The following is a 27,735-nucleotide window of genomic DNA, read 5'->3' on the forward strand; positions in this document are numbered from 1 at the left end:
GACATCCACAAGCAACAGACATCCACAAGCATCAGACATCCACAAGCATCAGACATCCACAAGCATCAGACATCCATAAGCATCAGGCATCCACAAGCATCAGGCATCCACAAGCATCAGGCATCCCAAGCATCACGCATCAGACATCCACAAGCATCAGGCATCCACAAGCATCACCCATCAGACATCCACAAGCGTTAGGCATCCAAAAAGGGTCTGGCATCCACAAGCGTCAGGCATTCACAAGCGTCAGACATCCAGAAGCGTCAGTCATCCACAAGCATCAGGCATACACAAGCATCAGGCATCCAGAAGAATCAGACATCCAGAAGCAACAGACATCCAGAAGCAACAGACATCCAGAAGCAACAGATATCCAGAAGCAACAGACATCCAGAAGCAACAGACATCCACAAGCAACAGACATCCACAAGCATCAGACATCCACAAGCGTCAGGCATCCACAAGCGTCAGGCATCCACAAGCGTCAGGCATGCACAAGCATCAGGCATGCACAAGCATCAGGCATGCACAAGCGTCAGGCTTGCACAAGCTTCAAGCATTCACAAACATCAGACATCCACAAGCATCAGACATCCACAAGCGTCAGACATCCACAAGCATCTACAAGCATCAGGCATCAACGAGCAACAGACATCCACAATCATCAGACATCCACAAGCATCAGACATCCACAAGCATCAGGCATCCACAAGCATCAGGCATCCACAAGCATCAGGCATCCACAAGCATCAGGCATCCAGAAGCAACAGACATCCAGAAGCATCAGACATCCACAAGCATCAGACATCCACAAGCATCAGACATCCAGAAGCAACAGACATCCAGAAGCATCAGACATCCACAAACATCCAGAAGCATCAGACGTTCACAAGCATCAGACATACACAAGCATCAGGCATCCACAAGCATCCGACATCAGACAACCAGGAGCATCAGACAACCAGGGGCATAAGACATTCACAAGCATCAGGCGTCCACAAGCATCAGGCATCCACAAGCATCAGGCATCCACAAGCATCAGGCATCCACAAGCATCAGGCATCCACAAGCATCAGACATCCACAAGCATCAGGCATCCACAAGCATCAAGCATCAGGCATCCACAAGCATCAGGCATCCAGAAGCAACAGACATCCAGAAGCATCGGACATCCACAAGCATCAGACATCCACAAGCATCAGACATACACAAGCATCAGGCATCCACAAGCATCCGACATCAGACAACCAGGAGCATCAGACAACCAGGAGCATAAGACATTCACAAGCATCAGGCGTCCACAAGCATCAGGCATCCACAAGCATCAGGCATCCACAAGCATCAGGCATCCACAAGCATCAGGCATCCACAAGCATCAGGCATCCACAAGCATCAGGCATCCACAAGCATCAGGCATCCACAAGCATCAGGCATCCACAAGCATCAGGCATCCACAAGCATCAGGCATCCACAAGCATCAGGCATCCAGAAGCAACAGACATCCAGAAGCATCGGACATCCACAAGCATCAGACATCCACAAGCATCAGACATCCACAAGCGTCAGGCATCCAAAAGCATCAAGCATCCACAAGCATCAAACATCCACAAGCAACAGACATCCACAAGCATCAGACATCCACAAGCATCACCCATCAGACATCCACAAGCGTCAGGCATCCAAAAAGGGTCTGGCATGCACAAGCATCAGGCATTCACAAGCTTCAGGCATCTACAAGCGTCAGCCATCCACAAGCGTCAGCCATCCACAAGCGTCAGCCATCCACAAGCGTCAGACATCCACAAGCGTCAGACATCCACAAGCGTCAGACATCCACAAGCAACAGACATCCACAAGCAACAGACATCCACAAGCAACAGACATCCACAAGCAACAGAAATCCACAAGCAACAGACATCCACAAGCATCAGACATCCACAAGCATCAGACATCCACAAGTATCAGACATCTACAAGCATCAGACATCAGACATCCACAAGCATCAGACATCGACAAACATCCAGAAGTATCAGACATCCATAAGCATCAGACATACACAAGCATCAGACATACACAAGCATCAGACATCCAGAAGCATCAGACATCCACAAGCATCAGGCATCAGACATCCACAAGCATCAGACATCCACAAACATCCAGAAGCATCAGACGTCCACGAGCATCGGATATACACAAGCATCAGACATCCACAAGCATCAGACATCAGACAACCAGGAGCATCAGACAACCACGAGCATCAGGCGTCCACAAGCATCATACATCCACAAGCATCAAACATTAGACATCCACAAGCATCAGGCATCAGACATCCACAAGCGTCAGGCATCCACAAGCTTCAGACATCCACAAGCGTCAGACATCCACAAGCGTCAGACATCCACAAGCGTCAGACATCCACAAACATCAGGCATCAGACATCCACAATGGTCAGGCATCCAAAGGCATCAGACATCCAAAGGCATCAGGCATCCTCAAGCGTCAGGCATCCACAAGTGTCAGGCATGCACAAGCGTCAAGCATTCACAAGCGCCAGACATCCACAAGTGCCAGACATCCACAAGTGTCACACATCCACAAGCAACAGGCATCCACAAGCAACAGACATCCACAAGCAACAAACATCCACAAGCAACAAACATCCACAAGCATCAGACATCCACAAGCATCATGCATCAGACATCCAGAATCATCAGACATCCAAAAGCATCAGACGTCAACAAGCATCAGACATACACAAGCATCAGGCATCCACAAGCATCAGACATCAGACAACCAGGAGCATCAGACAACCAGGAGCATCAGACAACCACAAGCATCAGGCGTCCACAAGCATCAGACATCCACAAGCATCAGACATCCACAAGCAACGCAACAGACATCCACAAGCAATAGACATCCACAAGCGTCAGGCATCCACAAGCAACATCCGCAAGCAACAGACATCCACAAGCATCAGGCTTCCACAAGCATCAGGCATCCACAAGCATCAGGCATCCACAAGCATCAGGCATCCAGAAGCAACAGACATCCAGAAGCATCAGACATCCACAAACATCCAGAAGCATCAGACGTTCACAAGCATCAGACATACACAAGCATCAGGCATCCACAAGCATCCGACATCAGACAACCAGGAGCATCAGACAAGCAGGAGCATAAGACATTCACAAGCATCAGGCGTCCACAAGCATCAGGCATCCACAAGCAACAGACATCCACAAGCAACAGACATCCACAAGCAACAGACATCCACAAGCAACAGACATCCACAAGCAACAGACATCCACAAGCATCAGACATCCACAAGCATCAGACATCCACAAGTATGAGACATCTACAAGCATCAGACATCAGACATCCACAAGCATCAGACATCGACAAACATCCAGAAGTATCAGACGTCCATAATCATCAGACATACACAAGCATCAGACATCCACAAGCATCGGACATCCACAAGCATCAGACATCCGCAAGCATCAGACATCCACAAGCATCAGACATCCACAAGCATCAGGCATCAGACATCCACAAGCATCAGACATCCACAAACATCCAGAAGCATCAGACGTCCACGAGCATCGGATATACACAAGCATCAGACATCCACAAGCATCAGACATCAGACAACCAGGAGCATCAGACAACCACGAGCATCAGACAACCACAAGCATCAGGCGTCCACAAGCATCATACATCCACAAGCATCAGACATCAGACATCCACAAGCATCAGGCATCAGACATCCACAAGCGTCAGGCATCCACAAGCTTCAGACATCCACAAGCGTCAGACATCCACAAACATCAGGCATCAGACATCCACAATGGTCAGGCATCCAAAGGCATCAGACATCCAAAGGCATCAGGCATCCTCAAGCGTCAGGCATCCACAAGTGTCAGGCATGCACAAGCGTCAAGCATTCACAAGCGCCAGACATCCACAAGCGCCAGACATCCACAAGTGTCACACATCCACAAGCAACAGACATACACAAGCAACAGACATCCACAAGCAACAAACATCCACAAGCAACAAACATCCACAAGCATCAGACATCCACAAGCATCATGCATCAGACATCCAGAATCATCAGACATCCACAAACATCCAGAAGCATCAGACGTCGACAAGCATCAGACATACACAAGCATCAGGCATTCACAAGCATCAGACATCAGACAACCAGGAGCATCAGACAACCAGGAGCATCAGACAACCACAAGCATCAGGCGTCCACAAGCATCAGACATCCACAAGCAACGCAACAGACATCCACAAGCAACAGACATCCACAAGCGTCAGGCATCCACAAGCGTCAGGCATCCACAAGCGTCAGGCATCCACAAGCGTCAGGCATCCACAAGCGTCAGGCATCCACAAGCATCAGACATCCACAAGCATCAGGCATCCACAAGCATCAGGCATCCAGAAGCATCAGACATCCAGAAGCATCAGACATCCAGAAGCATCAGGCATCCACAAGCATCCGGCATCCACAAGCATCAGGCATCCACAAGCGTCAGCCATCCACAAGCATCAGGCATCAGACATCCACAAGTGTCAGCCATCCACAAGCATCCGACATAACAGCTCTTCTGCCGGGCCTTCCTTCCCTGTCCATTCTCGTCTCTGAGCCCACAGCAGAAGGAGTGCAGTGTGTTTTATTTATTTTACTGTCCATTTCAAACTGACTTTGTTGGTCAATAAAGGAAAAACGTCTAACTGGCCCCGACTGGAATCAGACCCCAGATACTTCTTGTTGCACGTAGAAATATGTGGTGTAGTTATCTTGCTGAGGTGCCTTCACTTCAATGCTGGATAGAAAAAAAACTGTAAGGAGGCAGTCAAAACAATGAGCACACTGGTAGTCCGGCTTCCCAGCACTCACTGTGCCCGCCCGCTCAGAAAGCACAAAACTGTCAGATAAGACGCTTTGCCTATGTGCAGGAACTAAGATCTGAACTCAGGTTTTGTACCTTTGAAGCCAGAGGCCACATGTCCGCCCCCTTTTGTTTGGTTACAGTGATTAACATCTGCGAATTCATTCATATTAGTAGCATAACACAGGTGCTCGAGGGGACGCATTGAAACGTTGAATCAAAATTAAAATTGCACACAGTAAATTCCTCGAATACGGGATGTTTACTGCCGCCCTCTATCTATCTATCTATCTATCTACCTACCTATCTATCGTCCTCACTCTATCTATCTATCTATATATCGCCCTCCCTCTATCTATCTATCGCACTCACTCTGTCAATCTATCGCATTACCACAGCATCACTCAGCCCCACCACAGCATCACCACTCAGGGGCACCACAGCATCACTGAACGCCACAGCATCACTCGTCGTCACCACAAAATCACTCAGCGCCACCACAGCATCAATCTGTGCAACCATTCAACAACAACTGGTTCAAATATGTCCTCTCAATGTTTCAAGCTTTATTACAAATGTCACAAAAAGATGTTAATATTTCACTTCTGTTCTTGGATTTTCGTCACAATAAAATACACTGAACATAATCTTTACAAAAGTTATTTACAAAAGTTTAAGCTATTGCCATTATAAATTACAATAACTTTTAAGTATTCATTATTTAAAAAAATTAAACGCCATTGTTATTTGTAATATCAATACATCTAAGTCACGTAAATACAACACATATTGCATTACAAATGCTACAGGTGTAACATTTGCAAAAGTTAAAACTATGGGCATTGTAAATGACAAAGCTATAATTTCGCTATTTTCAAAATCAACACATAAATAAAAAATGTGTAATTTACAATACCAATAGCTCAAACTTTCCTAATGCGAGACCTATTGCATTGCAAATGCTTGTTTATTTAAACTACTGATTTCCAGACATAGGCTGCCGACACCGCCTTGGCTGAAAGGACAAAGTTGCTTCCCACTTGAATGCGTTTGAAATGCATTAACACCTTGCTTCTGAAAGACAACCACTGAATCCGCCAGCAAGTCTGGAGTGGTGTGAAATGCCAAGTCTGGAGTGGTGTGAAACGTCCCAATAGTTAGTAGATGCATTTGAATGGAAGTCTTAAGTGGCACAATAAAGTGAAATGTTGCCCCTTGTAAAGATCGTTATCATAGAGAGAAAATGTAAATCTTGCCTTGATCAACTTGTCATATGGGTGCTGTTTAAACACGTTTCTTAGGGAGAGAAGAATGATGTACAAAGATTCCATTCCGTTTGCGCTGTAAAACGCAGCAGCCACAGCCCGTGACAGGTACAAACTAGAAAGCACAGTGCGTGCTGTGACGCGGGAGTGAAAGTGAAAGCGATGACACGGCCGGGCGGCCGTGGGACACGCTCTGTGGTGGGGGATGGGGAGCAGCATTTGTGAGAGGCGCCATGAGCCATGACGAAAGGCAGGAAAAGCAAAGCAGATGGCCGCTCGTGCACGCGCACGTGCACTCAAGCTTGTAGCCACAAGCAAAGCTGGGTAGCACTTTTGAGAACCCCTTTTACAACAAGCATTTGCAATGCAATAGGTCTCGCATTAGGAAAGTGTGAGCTATTGGTATTGTAAATTACACATTTTTTTAATATGTGTTGGCTTTGAAAATATATAAATTAATAGAATTGTTATTCACAAACCCAATAGCTTACACTTTCCAAATGTAAGTCCTATTGGCTATGGCAATGCTTGTTGGTAGCAAGCAAGGACAGTGCTGTTGTGGTGCTGAGTGATGATGTGGTTGAGCTGAGTGATGTGGTGGTGTATTAGAGTGGTGTATTGGTGGTGTATTAGAGTGATGTGGTGGTGTATTAGAGTGATGTGGTGGTGTCCCAGAGTGATGTGGTGGTGTCCCAGAGTGATGTGGTGGTGTCCCAGAGTGATGTGGTGGTGTCCCAGAGTGATGTGGTGGTGTCCCATAGTGATGTGGTGGTGTCCCCGAGTGATGTGGTGGTGTCCCCAGAGTGATGTGGTGGTCTCCCCAGAGTGATGTGGTGGTGTCCCCGAGTCATGTGGTGGTGTCTCCGAGTCATGTGGTGGTGTTCCCGAGTGATGTGGTGGTGTCCCCGAGTGATGTGGTGGTGTCCCCGAGTGATGTGGTGGTGTCCCCGAGTCATGAGGTGGTGTCTCCGAGTCATGAGGTGGAGGTTGGAGTTGGAGGGTGGAGTTGGAGGGTGGAGTTGGCGGGTGGAGCTGGAGGGTGGAGCTGGAGGGTGGAGTTGGAGGGTGGAGTTGGAGTTTGAGGGTGGAGTTTGAGGGTGGGGGTGGAGTTCGAGGGTGGAGTTGGAGGGTGGAGTTGGAGTGTGGAGTTGGAGTTGGAGGGTGGAGTTGGAGGGTGGAGTTGAAGGGTGGAGTTGAAGGGTGGAGTTGAAGTTGGAGATTGAGGGTGTAGTTTGAGGGTGGGAGTTGGAGGGTGGGAGTTGGAGGGTGTAGTTGGAGGTGGAGGGTGGAGTTGGAGGGTGGATTTGGAGGGTAGAGTTGGAGGTGGAGGGTGGAGTTGGAGGGTGGAGTTGGAGGGTGAAGGGTGGAGTTGGAGGGTGGAGTCGGAGGTGGAGTTGGAGGGTGGAGTTTAAGTTGGAGGGTGGAGTTGGATTTGAAGGGTGGAGTTGGAGGGTGGAGGGTGGAGTTGGAGGGTGGAGTTGGAGGGTGGAGTTGGAGGGTGGAGTTGGCGGGTGGAGCTGGAGGGTGGAGCTGGAGGGTGGAGTTGGAGTTTGAGGGTGGAGTTTGAGGGTGGGGGTGGAGTTGGAGGGTGGAGTTGGAGGGTGGAGTTGGAGGGTGGAGTTGGAGGGTGGAGTTGGAGTTGGAGATTGAGGGTGTAGTTTGAGGGTGGGAGTTGGAGGGTGGGAGTTGGAGGGTGTAGTTGGAGGTGGAGGGTGGAGTTGGAGGGTGGATTTGGAGGGTAGAGTTGGAGGTGGAGGGTGGAGTTGGAGGGTGGAGTTGGAGGGTGAAGGGTGGAGTCGGAGGTGGAGTTGGAGGGTGGAGTTTAAGTTGGAGGGTGGAGTTGGAGTTGGAGGGTGGAGTTGGAGGGTGGAGTTGGAGTTTGAGGGTGGAGTTGGAGTTTGAGGGTGGAGTTGGAGTTTGAGGGTGGAGGTGGAGTTGGAGGGTGGAGTTGGAGGGTGGAGTTGGAGGGTGGAGTTGGAAGGTGGAGTTGGAGGGTGGAGTTGGAGGGTGGAGTTGGAGGGTGGAGTTGGAGGGTGGAGTTGGAGTTTGAGGGTGGAGTTGGAGTTTGAGGGTGGAGTTTGAGGGTGGAGTTGGAGGGTGGAGTTGGAGATTGAGGGTGGAGTTTGAGGGTGGAGTTGGAGGGTGGGAGTTGGAGGGTGGGAGTTGGAGGGTGTAGTTGGAGGTGGAGGGTGGAGGTGGAGGGTGGATTTGGAGAGTGGAGAGTGGAGTTGGAGGGTGGAGTTGGAGTTGGAGGTGGAGAGTGGAGTTGGAGGGTGGATTTAGAGGGTGGAGTTGGAGGTGGAGTTGGAGTTGGAGGGTGGAGTTGGAGGGTGGAGTTTGAGTTGGAGTCGGAGGGTGGAGTTGGAGGGTGGAGGGTGGAGTTGGAGGGTGGAGGGTGGAGTTGGAGGGTGGAGTTGGAGTTGGAGGGTGGAGGTGGAGCTGGAGGGTGGAGGTGGAGCTGGAGGGTGGAGTTGGAGGGTGGAGTTGGAGGGTGGAGTTGGAGTGTGGAGTTGGAGTGTGGAGTTGGAGTGTGGAGATGGAGGGTGGAGTTGGAGGGTGGAGTTGGAGGGTGGAGTTGGAGCTGGATGGTGGAGTTGGAGGGTGAAGTTGGAGGGTAGAGTTGGAGGGTGGAGTTTGAGTTGGAGTCGGAGGGTGGAGTTGGAGGGTGGAGGGTGGAGTTGGAGGGTGGAGGGTGGAGTTGGAGTTGGAGGGTGGAGGTGGAGCTGGAGGGTGGAGGTGGAGTTGGAGGGTGGAGTTAGAGGGTGGAGTTGGAGGGTGGAGTTGGAGGGTGGAGTTGGAGGGTGGAGTTGGAGTTTGAGGGTGGAGTTTGAGGGTGGAGTTGGAGGGTGGAGTTGGAGATTGAGGGTGGAGTTTGAGGGTGGAGTTGGAGGGTGGGAGTTGGAGGGTGTAGTTGGAGGTGGAGGGTGGAGGTGGAGGGTGGATTTGGAGAGTGGAGTTGGAGGGTGGAGTTGGAGTTGGAGGTGGAGAGTGGAGTTGGAGGGTGGATTTAGAGGGTGGAGTTGGAGTTGGAGGGTGGAGTTGGAGTTGGAGGGTGGAGTTGGAGTTGGAGGGTGGAGTTGGAGGGTGGAGTTTGAGTTGGAGTCAGAGGGTGGAGTTGGAGGGTGGAGGGTGGAGTTGGAGGGTGGAGTTGGAGTTGGAGGGTGGAGGTGGAGCTGGAGGGTGGAGGTGGAGCTGGAGGGTGGAGTTGGAGGGTGGAGTTGGAGGGTGGAGTTGGAGGGTGGAGTTGGAGGGTGGAGTTGGAGGGTGGAGTTGGAGGGTGGAGATGGAGGGTGGAGTTGGAGGGTGGAGTTGGAGGATGGAGTTGGAGCTGGATGGTGGAGTTGGAGGGTGAAGTTGGAGGGTTGAGTTGGAGGGCGGAGTTGGAATTGGAGGGTGGAGTTGGAGGGGGGAGTTGGAGGGTGGAGTTGGAGGGTGGAGCTGGAGGGTGGAGCTGGAGGGTGGAGCTGGAGGGTGGAGTTGGAGGGTGGAGTTGGAGTTGGAGGGTGGAGTTGGACAGTGGAGGAGGGGGTGGAGTTGGAGGGTGGAGTTGGAGGGTGGAGTTGGAGGGTGGAGTTGGAGGGTGGAGTTGGAGGGTGGAGTTGGAGGGTGGAGTTGGAGCTGGAGCGTGGAGTTGGAGGGTGGAGTTGGAGGGTGGAGTTGGAGGGTGGAGTTGGAGTGTGGAGTTGGAGGGTGGAGTTGGAGTTTGGAGTTGGAGGGTGGAGTTGAGTTGGAGGGTGGAGTTGAGTTGGAGGGTGGAGTTGAGTTGGAGGGTGGAGTTGAGTTGGAGGGTGGAGCTGAGTTGGAGGGTGGAGCTGAGTTGGAGGGTGGAGCTGAGTTGGAGGGTGGAGTTGAGTTGGAGGGTGGAGTTGGCGGTGGAGGGTGGAGTTTGGAGGGTGGAGTTGGAGTTGGAGGGTGGAGTTGGAGGGTGGATTTGGAGGGTGGAGGGTAGAATTGGAGGGTGGAGTTGGGAGGGTGGAGTTGGAGGGTGGAGTTGGAGGGTGGAGTTGGAGGGTGGAGTTGGAGGTGGAGGGTGGATTTGGAGGGTGGAGTTGGAGGGTGGAGTTGGTGGGTGGAGTTGGAGGGTGGAGGTGGAGTTGGAGGGTGGAGTTGGAGGGTGGAGTTGGAGTTGGAGGGTGGAGTTGGAGGGTGGAGTTGGAGGGTGGGGGTGAGGGTGGAGTTGGACGGTGGTGTTGGACAGTGGAGTTGGAGTTGAAGGGTGGAGTTGAAGGGAGAGCAAGGAGTAACAGAAAGAGCATGGGTGCGAGAGCGAGAAAGAAACAGAGAGAGGGGTAGAAGGAGAAAAAAAATAACACACGAGTGGTGCGCACGTAGAAAGGGAAAAAAATGGAGTTAAAAACACCTAGCGACTGCTTATATTTTTCAACATTCAGCATTGAAAGGGAAAGTAGGTTAGCGAGAGGGATGTTACGGGGAGAGTGAGGGAGAGCGTGAGAATGAGAGAGAACTACAGGGGAGGAATGGAGATAAAGAGAGCAAGGAGTAACAGAAAGAGCGTGGGTGCGAGAGCGAGAAAGAGACGTGAGGAGAGGAGCTCTTAGTGAAGGGCAAAAGGCCCACTGGTGAGCTTTAGCTAATGCATGGTGAGTGTAGGGCTAAAAGAACAAGATAGCGGGGAGTGCATTCCTTTCAAGTCTGATGTAAGGGTGGGGAGGGCAGGGGAGCGGCAGCCTTTGAAGTCTGATGGGGGGGGGGGGGGGGGGGGGGCGGGGATTAGAAAATGGTGAGGCACATGCACCGGCCATAATCCGCATTCCAAAGCCCTCTGGCATCAAAGGAAGGTTGGGAGGGAACAAGCATATTGGGTGTGAGCGATAACAAAAGTAAGAGGGGGAGCAGGAAGTGAGGCCGAGCGCGCGCTGGCGAAAGCAGTCCAGATGCCAGCTCCCCGCTTGAATGCCTCACACGCACTAGCCATAAACCGCATTCCAAAGCCCTCTTGTTAGGCTTTCGTGGAGCCCCTACATAATTTCTCGCAGAAGCAATGAGCAAGCGCATTGGCTACAGCGAGACCTAAAAAGTCGAGCAAGCTCGACCTAACAAGCTCGACCTAAAAAAGGCTATGCATGTTCCTCTACCCTTAAAGAGTGAGAATACAGCATACCGCTTATTGGCTGAACCTATCCCCCTTATATTCCATGTAAGTAAATTGTAATCAGATATAGCCTGGTTCAGAGATTTAAAAGTAAGGGAGTAAGCGCTGAACTGCCCATTGCAAGAAGCATAAAACTTATTTTACCTGACAGTGACCTCCATTATTGTTGACCTGATAACCTGCAACATCCGTGAAAAATTATTTGTAACAAGAACACAAAAACAAAGGGTAGAAGGCGTAACATCCCCCGTCCAAACATAAAAACAAGTCATTTTGCATAGTTAGGCCATAGTCAAGGTTAAGTAGTGTGCCATTTGAGACCCTTGATAAAGCCAGTAGTAGTGTGGGCACCAGTGTGCAGGACAGTAGATGGGGCCTTCAAGTTCACAACAAAGAGCAGTTGTGACAAGGTCAGTTTGATGGTCGCTGTAGTGAAGATGCAGAAAAGCAATCTCTGCCCACCGCCATTCATGAGACCCCCTCAGTTAGTATTGTGGTACAATTCTCAATTAGGGTAGCAGTCTCTTGTGGTTGCCAACAGAGAGAAAGGAAAAGCACTACAATAGGGCCCTTACAGTAAGTTATGAGCAGTTTGTGGCGTGACATCCTGAGGGGCCACCGATCCAGAAAGTGAGACACATGATTGAGATGATTCCACATCGCCCAATGTTGCTATCCCCTCTGGGGAGCAGGGCGAACCAAACGCCTGCAGGAATGCAGCCGCTTCCAACACAGTGCATCTGTCAACAACCATTTGTGCTTCAAAGGAATAGAACCACTAGGGAGTGTTCCTGCCATATGTTGGTGAGCCTTTCTACACCCACGTCTCCTCTGAGGTCATACACTGCTGATCTTGTCTGATTTAGATCTGGGCGGATGGGTAACCTCATCACAAAGGAGGCAAATATCCTGTCTGCCAAAATATGAATCCCATTATATCACCAGGTCTTGCAACAGATCTATTCAATAGACCCGAGGGCTCTATTTGGTGTTCTTTACCCCTCTCCAAGGGGTTGTTGTAGCAGACTTGTTGTGAGGAGGAAGAGGTAGGAAGGTGGTAACCTGCAGATTACAGGGCATAGTAGGAAGGGGGGTGGTCATTGTGGCCCAATCAGGTGGAATAACCCTCTTTGTAGGCCCAGCCAACCCCGCTAGTCATGTGCTGGCCCAGCCCAGCAAGTTCTGTCTCAGATCAGAGCAACATACCGAAATCAGCGGGCCCAAGTTGTGTGGAATCAAGTTTGTCCCTGCAGTGCCCCTCACAGCAGTGTCACAGCTAGTTCCCTTACCCCTGTCTTGGATGGGCTCAACAGAGCCCTGTTGCCAACCCTCCACCCCATCAAAGGGGGCACCAGAATTAATATTGTGGGGTGGGGGTCCAGTAAAGACACCAATGTTACTGCAGTACTCTGCCAATGAGGACTACTTCTAAAATGTCTTGGGAGGAGACAGACACGTCAGTGATCCAATCTCACTAACCTCTGCAGTATGGCCTTACCTCCTCTCATCAGGTGAGCCCAGAGTCAAGCACTCTGTCCGCGCACCACCCTACCACAGTAGACTGAAGCAGTACACTGCACCTCTCACCAGAGGTCAATCCAAGTATATAGGGGCTCCAAAAGGGGTGCCATTGCCCCTCCCTGGTATGGAAGATCAATGCTTACAGACATAAGCGTGGGGTCCCCACAGCAGCCGTGGCCACCCAGCAAAGGCCTCTAGTCTGCAGAGTCTGAAGTAAATGTAAATGTAAATGTACATGTATTTATATAGCGCAAATCGCCAACATCGCAGGCATCTATGCTATATGCTTGCTTAGGGAACCCGTCCTGGTATTCCCCTGTGAGATACCCCGGCAGGGTATCCACAAGGTGAAAGCCAGGCATCCCGCCGCGAGGGGCCGTTGTGGAGATTAAGCAAGCTATTGCCCAGAGTCGCAGAGTGTGAACCCGTGAGTCGAGTAGGCACCGGAGCGAGAATTATCGAGTCCGTGGAATTATTGAGCCCAACCCCCGTCGGGGCGGGGAATTGAACCCTGGTCCAGGGCCGATCTCAGCTTCTGGGTCTGCCGCCTCTAACCCCTGAGCCACACTTCTCCACGTCAAGAGGCCGAGTTGATTCAAACAGTGCCTGGCCTCACTCACATGCTTAACCCCTGATCTAGGTAGGGAAATGTTTCAGGAGTATATAGTGCAGTCTTGAGTGTTAATCAATGGCACGTCTTCATGCAGGCTACACATTGAATGGCAGGCCGTGCTGGCAGGCTACACTTGCAATCCAGCTGAGTTATGCAGCCACCATGTTTTCCAGCTTAGCTACGATCCCCCCTGCAGAGGTGCTCTTTACACACTAGGTTCCCATGTGTTGCTGGTAAGCCCAGAACATTTAAAGCTCTATGGGGTTCCCTGATGTCCTCTTTTATATTTAACGTATGCCTGAGCTGATGACCAAAATATGTTTTTTGAGTGCCCAGAATTACAGGTGTATTGGCAGGAGGTGGAGAATGTGGTTAAGAATATCTGTAGGGTTCATTATAACGCGAAGTTTAACATTGGTATTAATGGGAGTGGAACCTGCCCGAGCCAGCCTGTATCAAAATCGAGGAGGGCCGTCGTATTCTATATGATGCTCCTAGACAGAAGAGAGATCTGTAAGCGCTGGACGGATACCTCACCACCTAAGTGGATTGAAAGTGTTCAGGCGGTTAGATACATTTGTAAAATGGACATCAGCTCTAGAACTGGGGGGGGGGGGTTGATCTCAGCTGGATGTAGGTTGACTTCCAAAGATGGAGTGGAATGTCAACAACTTAATATGTGGACCGATGATTACTCCTGTGAGATACCAGGAAACTGGTAGGACTAGTTGGTAGGGCCGGATATAGTATGCACCAGGCCAAGGTTGGAACAGGTTTTGTAGAAAAGGCCTGCGTTTGCAGATATTGGTGATATGAGGACTTTAAAAATAACATATGCATGAGGTTAGATGGACAATGTCATCGAAAGTCATGACATTTTGAGCTACCATTATCCTAATAACACCATATCCATGATTTATTCTAGGCAGCTCATAAGCAGCATGAAGTGCCTTGCTCACTGCTTGACTGATGTAGCATGATAAATGGAGAAATATTACATCAAGGTTAAGCCACAAAAAACAGGGTTGATTACAGTAAATTCAATGTATTGAATGAGAATGTAGATTGGTGATACTGTGTTAACTAATTAACAGTGTCCATCCTCTCTTCGTGACCAATATCCATAACTTGAGTTCTCCTTCAATGAAGCCTCAATAGCACATCCAAAAGAACCGTGTTGCACTTTCTCATGAATGCCAGTAACATAAGTTAAGTTATGACTAAATGAGGATTTTACCATCTTTAAATCTTTCGGGGCACAAAGGCCGCTTCCCTTGCTCCAACACTGAAATGAATGACTCCTCTGTTTATATCATAGCTATTTGATTATGGTATATATATGCAGAGATGTCCCTTTGTTTGGCTAGGATAATTCACAATTTCTGTGAAACACTAATGTTACGATGCTGAAATGAGTATTGTGCTGAAAGCATAACCCCCCCCCCCCTCCCGCCCCCCTCCTGCTCCCACTTCAATACGCTGGTGTACTGTGACCTTGAAAATTAAACTGAACATTGCAGTTTTAGTGTAAAAGACTTTACAAAGTTGAGACCTGTTGAATTTGGCAGTGCATGTTATTTTAATGTACATTATGCTGCTATCCTTTTCAGTTTGGGATTCGATGTTCAGGAGAACTAATAAATGAAAAAATGTTATAGTCAATTGGAATTCCTACTTTTTGTAATGATCCAGCATTACTTTAACCGGAAATAAAACTTACAATGATCGCAAAAATAAACTAAAAGCACAATTAGAGTCTTGCTAAAGAACATTTTTAAGTGAAAAGTTTAAAGCACTTGTTTGTTGCGTCATATTATCAATTAAGGGTCGTTGTTAAAAAAAAAATAACAATTGGGCTACTCACATGTATATTTTTGCCCAAATTGATTATACTTACTATATACTCATTATAACATGGGAGCCTGCAATCCCAGAATAAAGACGTGTCTCTAATGTCCTTCTTACAGGCGGCTTGTGATGCTTCTAGAGGTCTGTAATAAAGAAAAGCTGTAGCCATCCAAATGTAATAAGTTATTACATCTGACTTCTGATATCTGAATGTCAGCAACCAGAGTCACCAGGCAGTGTGAAAGGCAGTTTAGAGAGCATAATTACAGCTCCGTTTACACAAGGAAAATGGAACTGCCTTTTCCTTTTTTCTGATGTGTTTTTCTAAATCGAAAATCTATTATAAGTTAGGAGATACATATGGAAAGTTATTGGTTTTTTTCACGCTGTAAGCCATTACAGTGAATATAGAATCTATGCGTGTTTTAACACAATCTGACCCAAAGCATTTTTACTCTGGCTTTCACAATACTCATCCCAAAATCGTTTGGCTAATATTATTAACAGATTCTTGGTCTGTTTGAATTTGAAGTACAGATCCTGCTTTTATTCTTCAAGTCTTCGATAAACATAAAAGACCAAGACACTAAGGATTTAAGTGGCTTGTAGGAAGGTGATAGCGTAACCAAGTATTATAAGGAATAAAGTACTCTCTTATGTAAAACACTCTCGGAGTTCCATGACCTTATTAAGTAACTCGGCCTTCGTCATCATTCCTCAGTATGGTCACAGGACTCCTCAGTGAAATGTATTGTCCTTTTAATGTACAGCAGGGGATTTTCTCCCAAATGTAATATATAGGAGACCGAAATCCCTATTTAAAAGCCCCTCTCTAATCTACTTACTACAGTCTAGCTGAATTGATGATTGTTACCTATAATAACAATGCAATTACATAGCTGCTCAACTGTAGTAAACTTTTACACTTGACGTGTGCTGTCAAAATGCCTGCTGCCACAACCAGGATGAAAGGCAGGACACAGAGCATAATTACAGTTGCAATTAAAACAATGAAAAAAATAACTAACTTGTTCGTCTGATATATTTTTCTAAAATTAACAGTGATTAGCAGAAAGGAGAGATTCATGACAACGTTTATTATTTGCACTGTAGGTCAATATCGGAAAGTAACTATTTGCATGTTTCTACACATTCTGAGCTACAGCATTTTTAATCTAATTTACAATGAAATAATACCTTTTTTAAAAATAAATGACTAACTATGCTTTGCTGTGTTTCATTTTGCACTACAGATTCAGCTTTTATTTTTCATGTCTGAAACTGTAGTATCTCTCATTTGAAAGAGCAAGACAGAATGATTTAAGTGGTTTGTAGAAAGTGTGATGAAATAACAATGTATCATAAAGAATAAAATACCTAATACCTTACATTAAAATGATACTATTGTTCACCCAAGAGTTCCATGACCTTATAAAGGAACTCAGCCTTTGGCCTCGTCCCTCTATATGGGCGCAGGACTCTTAAATGATTTGCAAGATCCTTGTAATGTACAGCAGAGGATACTTCATCCCATACATAATACATAAAAGGCAGAACAACTTTGGCCCCTTATCACTTTTACTTGTTAGGCGCAATTAACACCCTTGTTGGTTGTATCACATCGATCAGAGCAGAACTCAGACAAGAGTAGATTTAAGGTGCATTGCCGATTTGCACCTTCACAAATAACTGGAGGCGGGAGGGGGGAACTCCAACTCAGGGTTGTCCAGCTTGCAACTACATCTTGGAGACAGCTCAACATGTACTGTATTTTTTTGCCCGGAATACAAGAAGGCTAGACGCCGATGGCTAGCACAGATATGTAGAAAGCTTGGAACAAACCATTGTGCGGAAGCCTATAGGATTTTAAAATAGGATACCAGTATGCCCATTGTGTATTCTGTCTCCCGATACCTATTCTCCATGTGGTGTGCGCGCCGAGCTATTTTAAAATCAGGTTCTGCTTAATCTGATCACTCCATCTTTATGTGACCTTATATTGGTCTCAACCCCACCTTTTTTAAACCCCAAATGTTGCCAATGTTTATTTTAATATATTTATTGCATTTTATAATTTTTAAATGGAATTCTTTGATATTGCACATGCACTTTACCCTTGAAATTTGTATGTTGATTTGTGGTGTCTTTTATTTACCTGTGTTTTTATGGTCATATTGGCCGAAATTAACAATTCTTGACTGAGATTTGAGGTGATTTAACCGTTATGATACAGGATGTTCCTTTTTTCGGAGTATGAAGATTTCAGTTTCCACCATCTCAATGATGCAGTAAACAGGTTTTCAATCGGCACCTCAAAACCTTACAGAATTTAAAAGCTTTACAGTCACACTATTAGAAGAAACGAACAAGAAAAATAAAGTGAAAACCTGGAGAATTGAATGTTTGTATGTTACTTTCAAGTGCCAATAACATATTTGGAAACAAAAAACAAAAAACCTGGAAAATTATTTAGCTGAGGTGTATAGATGTATAAAGAATTTAATAACATTTTTGAATCTTGTTCCAAAATTGAGAACACGTTTTACTAACTGTCTCAAAATATTATGCGCAGAAAAAATCACTTAATAGCATTTTCCACAATCAGCAGCACAAATGCAGTAACTATAAATACCTATTTGCTCAAAGAATGTAGTCAACCAGAAGAGAGGATGTAAGAGAAAGAGTGTATCTATTCACATAAGAATATATATATATATATATATTTTAGGACAGTGATAAAAATCCTCCTTTCAAATTGTAGTGGTTGTCCACCTATTCTCTCTATTGTGAAGGAATATGTTTCCTCTCACGTATGGCGAGAGTCATTTATAAATAGACCTGACCTACATAAGGAAATCAAAGTTTGAGCTCTCTTTTCTCTAGAGGAAAAGAGCTGATGGCTGGGATACAACTCCCTGCTTTGAACAGTGCAGCGTGGCATTGTGAACTCAAGATCAGGGAGGTATCTATGCATAATTCTTAATCCTTGTTTTGGCTTATACTATAAATGATCATCCTTTACTGCCAGTGTGTGGCCTGGTTATGGATCAAACAAGTCTAGATACTTGTGAGCACTCAGTAGGAACTACCCAACAAAACATGGTACTCGCATATATCATAAAACTACTGATGAACATGTTGGAAAAACACTGGACTCAACACAAACTCTGAGCCACTCCTCAACACACCTAACATCTTACTCTACTACTCGGACGCAGTGCCATACCTGACAGCCCTCCGAAGTCTCCCTTGTCGCCGATGGTCAATGCATTGCATGACTAGTAACTTATTCTCCTTTCCTGCCATTTCAAAAATTAAGTTTTCGTTGTGCTGCACCTAATGGCCTGAATGAAGTGTTAACTATATTTAGCTTGAGTTTTCGTTTTAAGTTGTCTTTTCAAACAACACAGCAGGATTAATCTTCCATGACGCCTTACACTAAAACGCAAGCAGATTCAAAATCTGTGACTTTTCGTATAGATAAGCACTCACTTTAACGATTATTTCTATGAAATATATGTGTGACTGCTTTGGAACAGAGCGAGCAATAATTGATCAAGCAAACAGCACACAGTATCACCTGCCACAGAGACGGTCTCAGTGAGACACAGGGTAACATGCTGAGCTTCAGCGCCTCCACCTGGAAATTCGGCCATTCCTTGAGAGTCTCGATTGATCTGAGCTAGTAACATTTTTCACCTACGGAAGAAACATAAGAGAAAATTAGAAACGCAAATCAGGATTTCACAAACATAAAAACCACACTTTTGCCTTCGTACTGACTAAAGAAAGATTCTTCAAGCCCAAACACAATAATATGTTTTGCTTTAGTGTCTTTTAGCTGTTTTTGTACCGATAATTCAGTCAATCGATTACAGCCAAACCGAATCTACAATGTTTAAAAATAAATTACTGTTTTAAGATGACAAGACTTCTTGGGATGGCATCTACGTTGTGTGGCAGAGTAGGAATCAACACGAACTTCACATTGCATCTACAATGAGACACATGCTGGGTCTTTTCAAACTTTCACTACCAATATTATAAAGTTTTTCCATACAGAGAACATGAAATCTGGATTTCAAAATGTTATCTTGAAGCCGAATATGACGGGAAAAAAGTGAGGGTGGGAGGAACTCGCAGAATTTTACTCAGCGGAGTTACCCAAAAACTCTGTCTGAGTCCGCGGAGTTCTGAGAGCGCAGGAGTTGTGGCACTTCACACTGCTCACCCTAATTATCTTGCGCCGGGAGCCTGTCCCTTGCTTTAAAATGAGCACAAACTGCAGCAGAGGCGCTGCTTCTTTCTGCCACTCGAGTAGATTTCCTACTCAAGTGGCAGCTTTTTCACATCAAGTGGCAGCTTTTTCAATGCAAGCGGTAGCGACCTGCCGACAGTCTTCATTGGGAAATCTCGCAGGGAGGCGATCTAGCACTTGATTTTCGGGCTCGCGAACTTACAGTTGGAGAGCCATGAGCGGAGTGAGCAGAAACTCTGTGAACTCTGCCGAAGGAGCAGAATTTACTGCCCACCCCTCGAAAAAAGCTAGATTGTTCTAATTTTGGTTGGAGTCCACTTGAAACTCCAGTATCACATACATTATGTACTTGCATGTCGGAAAATCGGCTGCTACCATTTAGGCACAAGACAGCTTATTATAATCATCTCTGCCAAGGCAGAAAAAGTGGGTACTTGTGGAATGTCTTTTCAGGAGTAAAGAAGCCATCCAACTTGAAGAGATATGATTTGACAAGTCGGAAGTGCTAAAGACTACTTGCCTTCGCAAAAGAGCTGTAGAGGCTTCACAGTGTTAATGACTGACAGGCAAGATTTTAGTATGTCTAGCCTTGACTTACGCAATGCTAGTGCTGCTTCGTTATCAAATGCCATGATGAGTATTGGGAATGAGTGACTTGGGGAGGAATCAGAAGAAGCAATTGCTTGGAGTTGATTCTTTCAATATGTTGTAATGCAAATCCATTCTCCCTTGGTCTTGGGTTTATATCCTGTTTTCTGACCCCTTCCTTCAGACTCAGTAACACCCTCTTTTTCTTTGTTCTTGTTTATATTCTGCAGTCTCATGCTCTACATTCCAGGGTCCTAGCTTATTTTACCAGTTGCAGCCAGATTGCGTCAGAATCTAGTGGTTTTTTGACCAAAAGAGAGAATTTGCAAGCGCCCTCCAATGTATACATAACACCCAGTTCAGAGTAGTGAGGTGTAAAGAATAAGGGAGCAGTTAGGATATTGTGTTATTCGACTGATTTACACAGTGATTCCCCACCAAATATCAACTGGTTTCTAACAATAAACTGAATACAGCAATTTAATGTTTGAGATAAGTTTGCACTTTTTACAGACATTATTTGGTCAAGAATCACGAAAAATGTTCCATTTAAAACATCTTTCTGACTCAGAGTTTACTATATCCACCACAGAGGACTTTTCATTTGAAATACATGGTAAATGTGTAATTTGTGTTTCCCTAATACATTTGCAATGGTGTAATGTCTAGGAGACACTAAACAACAAAAAGTAAACTTTGATTGTTTGCCCAATTACTAATATGAAGAACAATGTCATGCTGATGATTCGCCACAATTTGTTAATAACCTATTTCCAAATTGGAGGTCGACAAGTGTTAAGCGGCAAACGACTACGCTGATGAAATGTCTGTTTTTAATTTTGACAGTAATGGACAGGAACAAAAAACATAGAACACGTCGCAGTAGTTTGTCTTCTTCATCTACTGAGACAAGCAGTAGGAGGATCAGTAACAAATCAAATATTTAACCTTTTGCAGAAAGTTTTTATTTATATATTATAAGGAGCCTGTTTGAACCAACTCCTAAGAAGGCTGATGATAGGCTGTGTGATCCAGAACATTTGTATGTCATTGTGTATGTGGTATCTGTATAGCCAGAACCAATTCAAAAGACAGCAAGTCAATGTACACAGTCATAGGCAAGCATACCGTCAACAATTGATAGGAAAAGTAGCAGGATTCCTGGAGCAGAAGTGAACAGTTAATGCATTGTGGTGCAGTGTTCTTTAAAGAGGTAGGTCTTCAACTCTTCCATAACATTGGGGCAGCTTTGGGGTGATGCTTAAAATACGGGATGTTGTTCTAGATCATGGGTACTCACAATTTTTCTCTCGGGGGCCAAATTTACAGTTTGGTTTGTGTCCGAGGGCCGCATCGGTGGGGGGGCAGGGTCAGTGGGGGAGGGGGAGGGGCTAGAGCAACAACATAAAACTGACCATGAGGTTGATCATAGGTCCCTGCAGCGGACGCCTTCGTCCACTGAGCCGTCCCGGCATACAAATATCTCTCTCGGTCTCCCTCCCTCTCTAGCTCTCTCTCCCTCTCACCCTCCCTCTCTCCTGTCTTCCCCTGTCTCACTCCGACTGTCTCACTCCCTCTCTCTCACTCCCTCTCTCTCACTCCCTCTCCGTCCCCCTCCCTTTCCCTCCCTCTCACACACTCTCTGTCTCACCCCCTTTTACTTCCCTTCCTTTCCCTCCCTTTCCCTCCCTCTCCGTCTCCTTCCCCTCCCTCTCACTCCCTCCCTTTCCCTCCCTCTCTGTCTCCATCTCACTCCCTCTCCCTCCCTGTCCGTCACACTCCCTCTCCGTCTCACTCACTCCCTCTCCCTCCCTCTCTCACTCATTCACTCTCACTCTCTCCCTCTCTCTCACTCGCTCACTCCCTCCCTCTCACTCCCTCTCATTCACTCCCTCCCTCTCACTCTCACTCACACTCACTCACTCCCTCCCTCTCACTCACTCTCACTCACTCCCTCCCACTCACTCACTCCCACTCACTCACTCTCACTCCATCCCTCTCACTCACTCCATCCCTCACTCACTCCATCCCTCTCACTCACTCCATCCCTCTCACTCACTCCATCCCTCTCACTCCCTCCCTCTCACTCACTCACTCCCTCTCACTCACTCACTCCCACTCATTTACTCATTCTCTCTCACTCACTCCCTCTCACTCACTCACTCCCTCTCACTCACTCACTCCCACTCACTCACTCTCACTCCATCCCTCTCACTCACTCCATCCCTCACTCACTCCATCCCTCTCACTCACTCCATCCCTCTCACTCACTCCATCCCTCTCACTCCCTCCCTCTCACTCACTCACTCCCTCTCACTCACTCACTCCCACTCATTTACTCATTCTCTCTCACTCACTCCCTCTCACTCACTCACTCCCTCTCACTCACTCACTCCCTCTCACTCATTCTCACTCACTCTCACTCCCTCCCTCTCCCTCCCTCCCTTTCTCTCCCTCCCTCTCACTCCCTCCCTCTCACTCCCTCCCTCTCACTCACTCACTCCCACTCACTCCCTCCCTCCCACTCACTCCCTCCCTCCCACTCACTCCATCCCTCCCACTCACTCCATCCCTCTCATTCACTCCCTCCCTCCCTCCCTCTCATTCACTCCCTCCCTCTCACTCACTCCCTCCCACTCACTCCCTTTCACTCTCTCCCACCCTCTCACTCACTCCCTCCCACTCGCTCCCACTCACTCCCTCCCTCCCACTCCCTCCATCCCTCTCACTCACTTCATCCCTCTCACTCACTCCCGCTCACTCACTCCCTCAACTCATTTACTCACTCACTCCCACTAACTCCCTCTCCCTCACTCACTCCCTCTCCCTCACTCACTCCCTCTCCCTCACTCACTCCCTCCCTCTCCCTCACTCACTCCCTCCCTCTCTACCCCCTCTCTCTCCCTCAAAGACTCTCCCTCTCACTCCCACTCACTCACTCCCACTCACTCACTCCCACTCACTCACTCCCACTCACTCACTCCCACTCACTCACATCCACTCACTCACATTCATTTACTCATTCTCTCTCACTCCCTCTCCCTCACTCACTCCCTCTCCCTCACTCTCTCTCCCCCTCTCTCTCTCCCTCACTCACTCCCTCCCTCTCTCCCCCTCTCACACTCTCCCTCTCACACTCTCCCTCTCACACTCTCCCTCTCACACTCTCCCTCTCACACTCTCCCTCTCACACTCTCCCACTCACTCACTCCCACTCACTCACTCCCACTCACTCACTCCCACTCATTTACTCATTCTCTCTCACTCCCTCTCAGTCACTTACTCCCACTCAGTCACTCACTCACTCCCTCTCACTCCCTCCCTCTCACTCACTCCCTCTCCCTCACTCCCTCTCCCTCACTCTCACTCCCTCTCACTCACTCACTCCCTCCCTCTCACTCCTTTCCTCCCTCCCTCTCACTCACTCACTCCCTCTCACTCTCTCTCTCTCTCTCTCTCCCTCTCCGTCCCCCTCCCCCTCCCTTTCCCTCCCACTCCCTCTGTCACCTCACCCTGCCTGTGCGCCAGCCGGGGCACACACACACTCAGCCGCACCCGAGCACTTCACAGGTCATTAAAAGACCATTTGCATGTTAATGATGCCTTTGTATTTCACCTCTCCTTAGGCCCCTGCAGCTTTACTCTGGCCATTCCTAGGATCGCCCGCCGGCAGCCCCCACAAAGCAGCAAGAGTCTCTCTCGCTGCTGCAGACACTTAAAAAAAAAAAACTCGGGAAACACAGGTATGATGTCTCGGGGGTCCGCGGGCCGCCAGGGAAGGCTTGCCGGGCCGCCACTGGCCCGCGGGCCGTACTATGAGTACCCCTGTTCTAGATCCTGGGTGCTTAGTCTCCAGTTTGATGGTGTACTGAAAACTACCAAAGATAATGAGCTTCTAAGCCAGATAAGTGGTTGTCCTGGTTGGGATTGAATTTTAAATGATATACCTAGTTTTGAAGATGAAGATGAACCAATGTACTTCCGCTAGGATGAGGGGTGAGGTGATCATATTTCTTTGGGCCTAGGATTAAACATGCTGCAGCATTTTTTAAATTTTTTTTTAATTTTGAAAGTTTTATAAAGCGCGAACAAGATCCTAGCGGATATCAGAGCGCTATACAAACTGTAAATGTTACATATACAAGCAATAATAGTAGATCCAAACAAAAGTACAAAAAATATAATAAAAAACAATATAGTTATATTTAGCATCAATAAGTGTCTTGTGGTTGAGAACGCGGCTGCTTTTCACCACATTGATTCCGCCGACCATACTCATGTGTATTTGGCCATGAGGATGGATTTAACTTCCTTTTTAAAAGCAGTAGTGGACGGGTTAAGTCTGATTTCTGGGGGTCAAGCATTCCAAATTATAAGTGCCATCCCAGAGAAGGATCTGTTATAGGTTTTTTTCTTATGGAATTTTTGTGGTTTCAGTAGTAATTTTTCTGCATTTCTTGAGGATCTGGACCCACCAGAGATCGTCAGTTTCTGTGCCAGGTAACTTGGAGTCTTTTGATGTAAGGCTCTGTGCGTCATGCACACAATTTTCAGCTAAATTCTCGCATCTAGGGGTAGCCAGTTCAGGGAATGAAGGTCCGGGGAGATGTGGGAGCCAAGTTTAGATGTAATTATGAGTCTTGCTGCAGCGTTAATTGAAACTCTAAGAGGTGCAATTGATGCTTTGGGTAGGCCACAAAGGGAGACGCAACCGTATTCCACGCTGGGTATAACCAGAGCTTGTACTGCCTGCTTAAAGTCATTGTGTGGTAGGAAGGGTTTAAGTTTCCTCAATGTGTTTATCTGGAAGTTGGCACCCTTTGTAGCATTGCTGATATGTTTTTGCATGTTGAGTTACTGTCTAAAGTTATTCCAAGTGACTTTGCTGAATCCACAATGGTAGGTTGCATGTGGAACGCCGTGATATGTTTGATCCAATCTTGCATTTTCGGGATTTGAGCCGGCGGGGCTATTAGTAGAAATTCAGTCTTTAGGGCGTTCAATTTAAGATGATTTTCTGCCAGCCAAGTTTGGGTGTTCCTAAGAGCTGTGTTAAGTAGTTTGATGTCCTCTAAGGAGTGTATCTTGAGGTATAGCTGTGTGTTATCTGCGTACATGTGGTATTGCACGTTAGAGGTTAGTAGAATTCAGTTAGAGGTTCCAGGAAGAAATTAAACAGTGTTGGAGATAGTGCTGATCCTTGCGGTACCCCCAAGGTCACTGGGACCGGCTTGGACAGGGTGTCCTTGGTTTTGAATTGTTGTGTCCGATTTTGTAGAAATGAAGTTTGCGACGATTGCGGGGACAACGTGGAGTCTGGGTGGCCATGGAGCAGGGAGTTCCCACCATGCGCATGCAAAAGCACTAGTGCAAAAAAAAACAATTGATGGACAGAATGCAGAACAATGTCATACATTCACCCCAGTAAAGAGAGCTGGGCCGAAATCCATTCGTTTTTTGCTCACCATGCAATTCCAGTTTGGATCCAGCCATATGCAAATCAGGCTTGATCCTGCGCCCAATGGGGACAGTCCAGCCCGAACTGCCAGGCCAGGACCTCCCTGGCTCTAGAAACAAGCATCCTAGGAATGGTTTTGGGCTTTCAGCCCTCATCAGCCAGGATAGCTTGAGTCCAATGGCACGGAAAGCACGGGACCCACATCTGGGCATACCCGTCCCATTCAGGGTGACAAATGCAAAAAGAACAATTGATAGATTAAACCCAGATCCTTGTGACTGGGGTGAATGTTTGCATTGTCCAGCATTCAGTCCATCAATTGTTTCTTCTGAATATGTCGCCCTAAGTGGGAAGGGTATGCCCAGACGTGGGTCCCGTGCTCACTACACCACTGGATTGAAGCTAGCCTAACTGAAGAAGGGTAATGCCCTGAAACTGGTCCCAGGATGCTTGTTTCCGTTCCAGGGAGGACCTGGCTTGGCAGTTCGGGCTGGACTGTTCCCATAAGGAACAGGGTCAAGACTGATTTGCATATGGCTTGGTCCAAACTGGGGTGGTGTGGTGAGCAAAAGAATGATGGATTAAACCCAGATCCTTGTGACTGGGGATGAATGTTTGCATTGTCCAGCATTTCGTTCATCAATTGTTTCTTTTGCATATGTCGCCCTAAGTGGAAAGGGTATGCTCCGACGTGGGTCCCGTGCTCGATTCACCACTGGATTCAGGCTAGCCTGGCTGATGAAGGGTGATGCCCTGAAACCTGTCCCAGGATGCTTGATTCCTGTCCAGGGAGGACCTAGCTTGGCAGTTCGGGCTGGACTGTTCCAATTAGGAACAGGATCCAGACTGATTTGCATATGGCTGGATCCAAACTGGGGTGGTGTGGTGAGCAAAAGAATGATGGATTAAACCCAGATCCTTGTGACTGGGGGTGAATGTTTGCATTGTCTAGCATTCCCTCCATTAATTGTTTGTTTTGCATATGTCGCCCTAAGTGGGAAGGGTATGCCCAGACGTGGGTCCCTTGCTCACTACACCACTGGATTCAAGCTAGTCTGGCTGAAGAAGGGTAATGCCCTGAAACCGTTCCCAGGATGCTTGTTTCCGGTCCAGGGAGGACCTGGCTTGGCAGTTCGGGCTGGACTGTTCCCATAAGGAACAGGGCCAAGACTGATTTGCATATGGCTTGGTCCAAACTGGGGTGGTGTGGTGAGCAAAAGAATGATGGATTAAACCCAGATCCTTGTGACTGGGGATGAATGTTTGCATTGTCCAGCATTTTGTCCATCAATTGTTTCTATTGCATATGTCGCCCTAAGTGGGAAGGGTATGCTCAGACCTGGGTCCCGTGCTCAATACACCACTGGATTCAAGCTAGCCTGGCTAAAGAAGGGTAATGCCCTGAAACCTGTCCCGGGATGCTTGTTTCCGGTCCAGGGAGGACCTGGCTTGGCAGTTCGGGCTGGACTGTTCCCATTAGGAACAGGGTCAAGACTGATTTGCATATGGCTGGATCCAAACTGGGGTTGTGTGGTGAGCAAAAGAATGATGTATTAAACCCAGATCCTTGTGACTGGGGGTGAATGTTTGCAGTGTCCAGCATTCCATCCATCAATTGTTTCTTTTGAATATGCAAAAGCACCAGGGCTTGAACCGCAGTTCTGAAGTAAATGTCTAGAAGAAATAGGTACAAAGTCTTTAGAAGAAAGAGCTGGTCCCAGGTCTTCTCTTTTTTGCCAACATGTTCCTTGCGGGTGGTTTAGGTGTCCATGCTGAATCGAAGTGACTTGCCATTCGTTCAAAATTGGGGTTCAAAGCTGTCAAGGTTCGTGTCATTGAGGTAGGTTTGTATTATTTATTGCTTCTTGTTGTTGGCATAAAACAGGAATTCTGTCTTCGTTGCATGATGGTGAATTATCATTTTGTTATCTGTGAATACAGCCTCAATGGGCTGGCTCCAAATAGAGGTCAAAACTGTCAAAAGACTCTGCAGGTAATAGGTATCTTTTGGGATCTGGAGGTGCCCAAGTGAACAAACCGGTTTTGGTCGGAAAGGTAGTAGGAGACACAGTGAAGTACATTGCCAGTGAATGCCCTTCAAGACTTCAGGTTATAAATGAAGTTTTAATGGTTGACTGTGTCAAAGGCAGTTGCGAGGTGCAGC

At 47.3% G+C, this 27,735-nt stretch overlaps 1 protein-coding gene across 1 annotated transcript in view; it reads right to left on the reverse strand.

Annotated features, from left to right (window-relative positions):
* ZNF143 (zinc finger protein 143) overlaps positions 1 to 27,735 on the reverse strand; it is a 415,284-nt gene that overhangs the window by 293,975 nt on the left and 93,574 nt on the right. Inside the window, exon 2 of the mRNA XM_086955969.1 lies at positions 18,848 to 18,966. Within this exon, the coding sequence (XP_086812095.1) occupies positions 18,848 to 18,959 (112 nt within the window). The 5' untranslated portion in view covers positions 18,960 to 18,966. The remainder of the gene's footprint in view (positions 1 to 18,847; positions 18,967 to 27,735) is intronic.

Source organism: Lissotriton vulgaris, chromosome 2_1 (assembly GCF_964263255.1).
Source record: "Lissotriton vulgaris chromosome 2_1, aLisVul1.2, whole genome shotgun sequence".
Taxonomy (NCBI): domain Eukaryota; kingdom Metazoa; phylum Chordata; class Amphibia; order Caudata; family Salamandridae; genus Lissotriton; species Lissotriton vulgaris.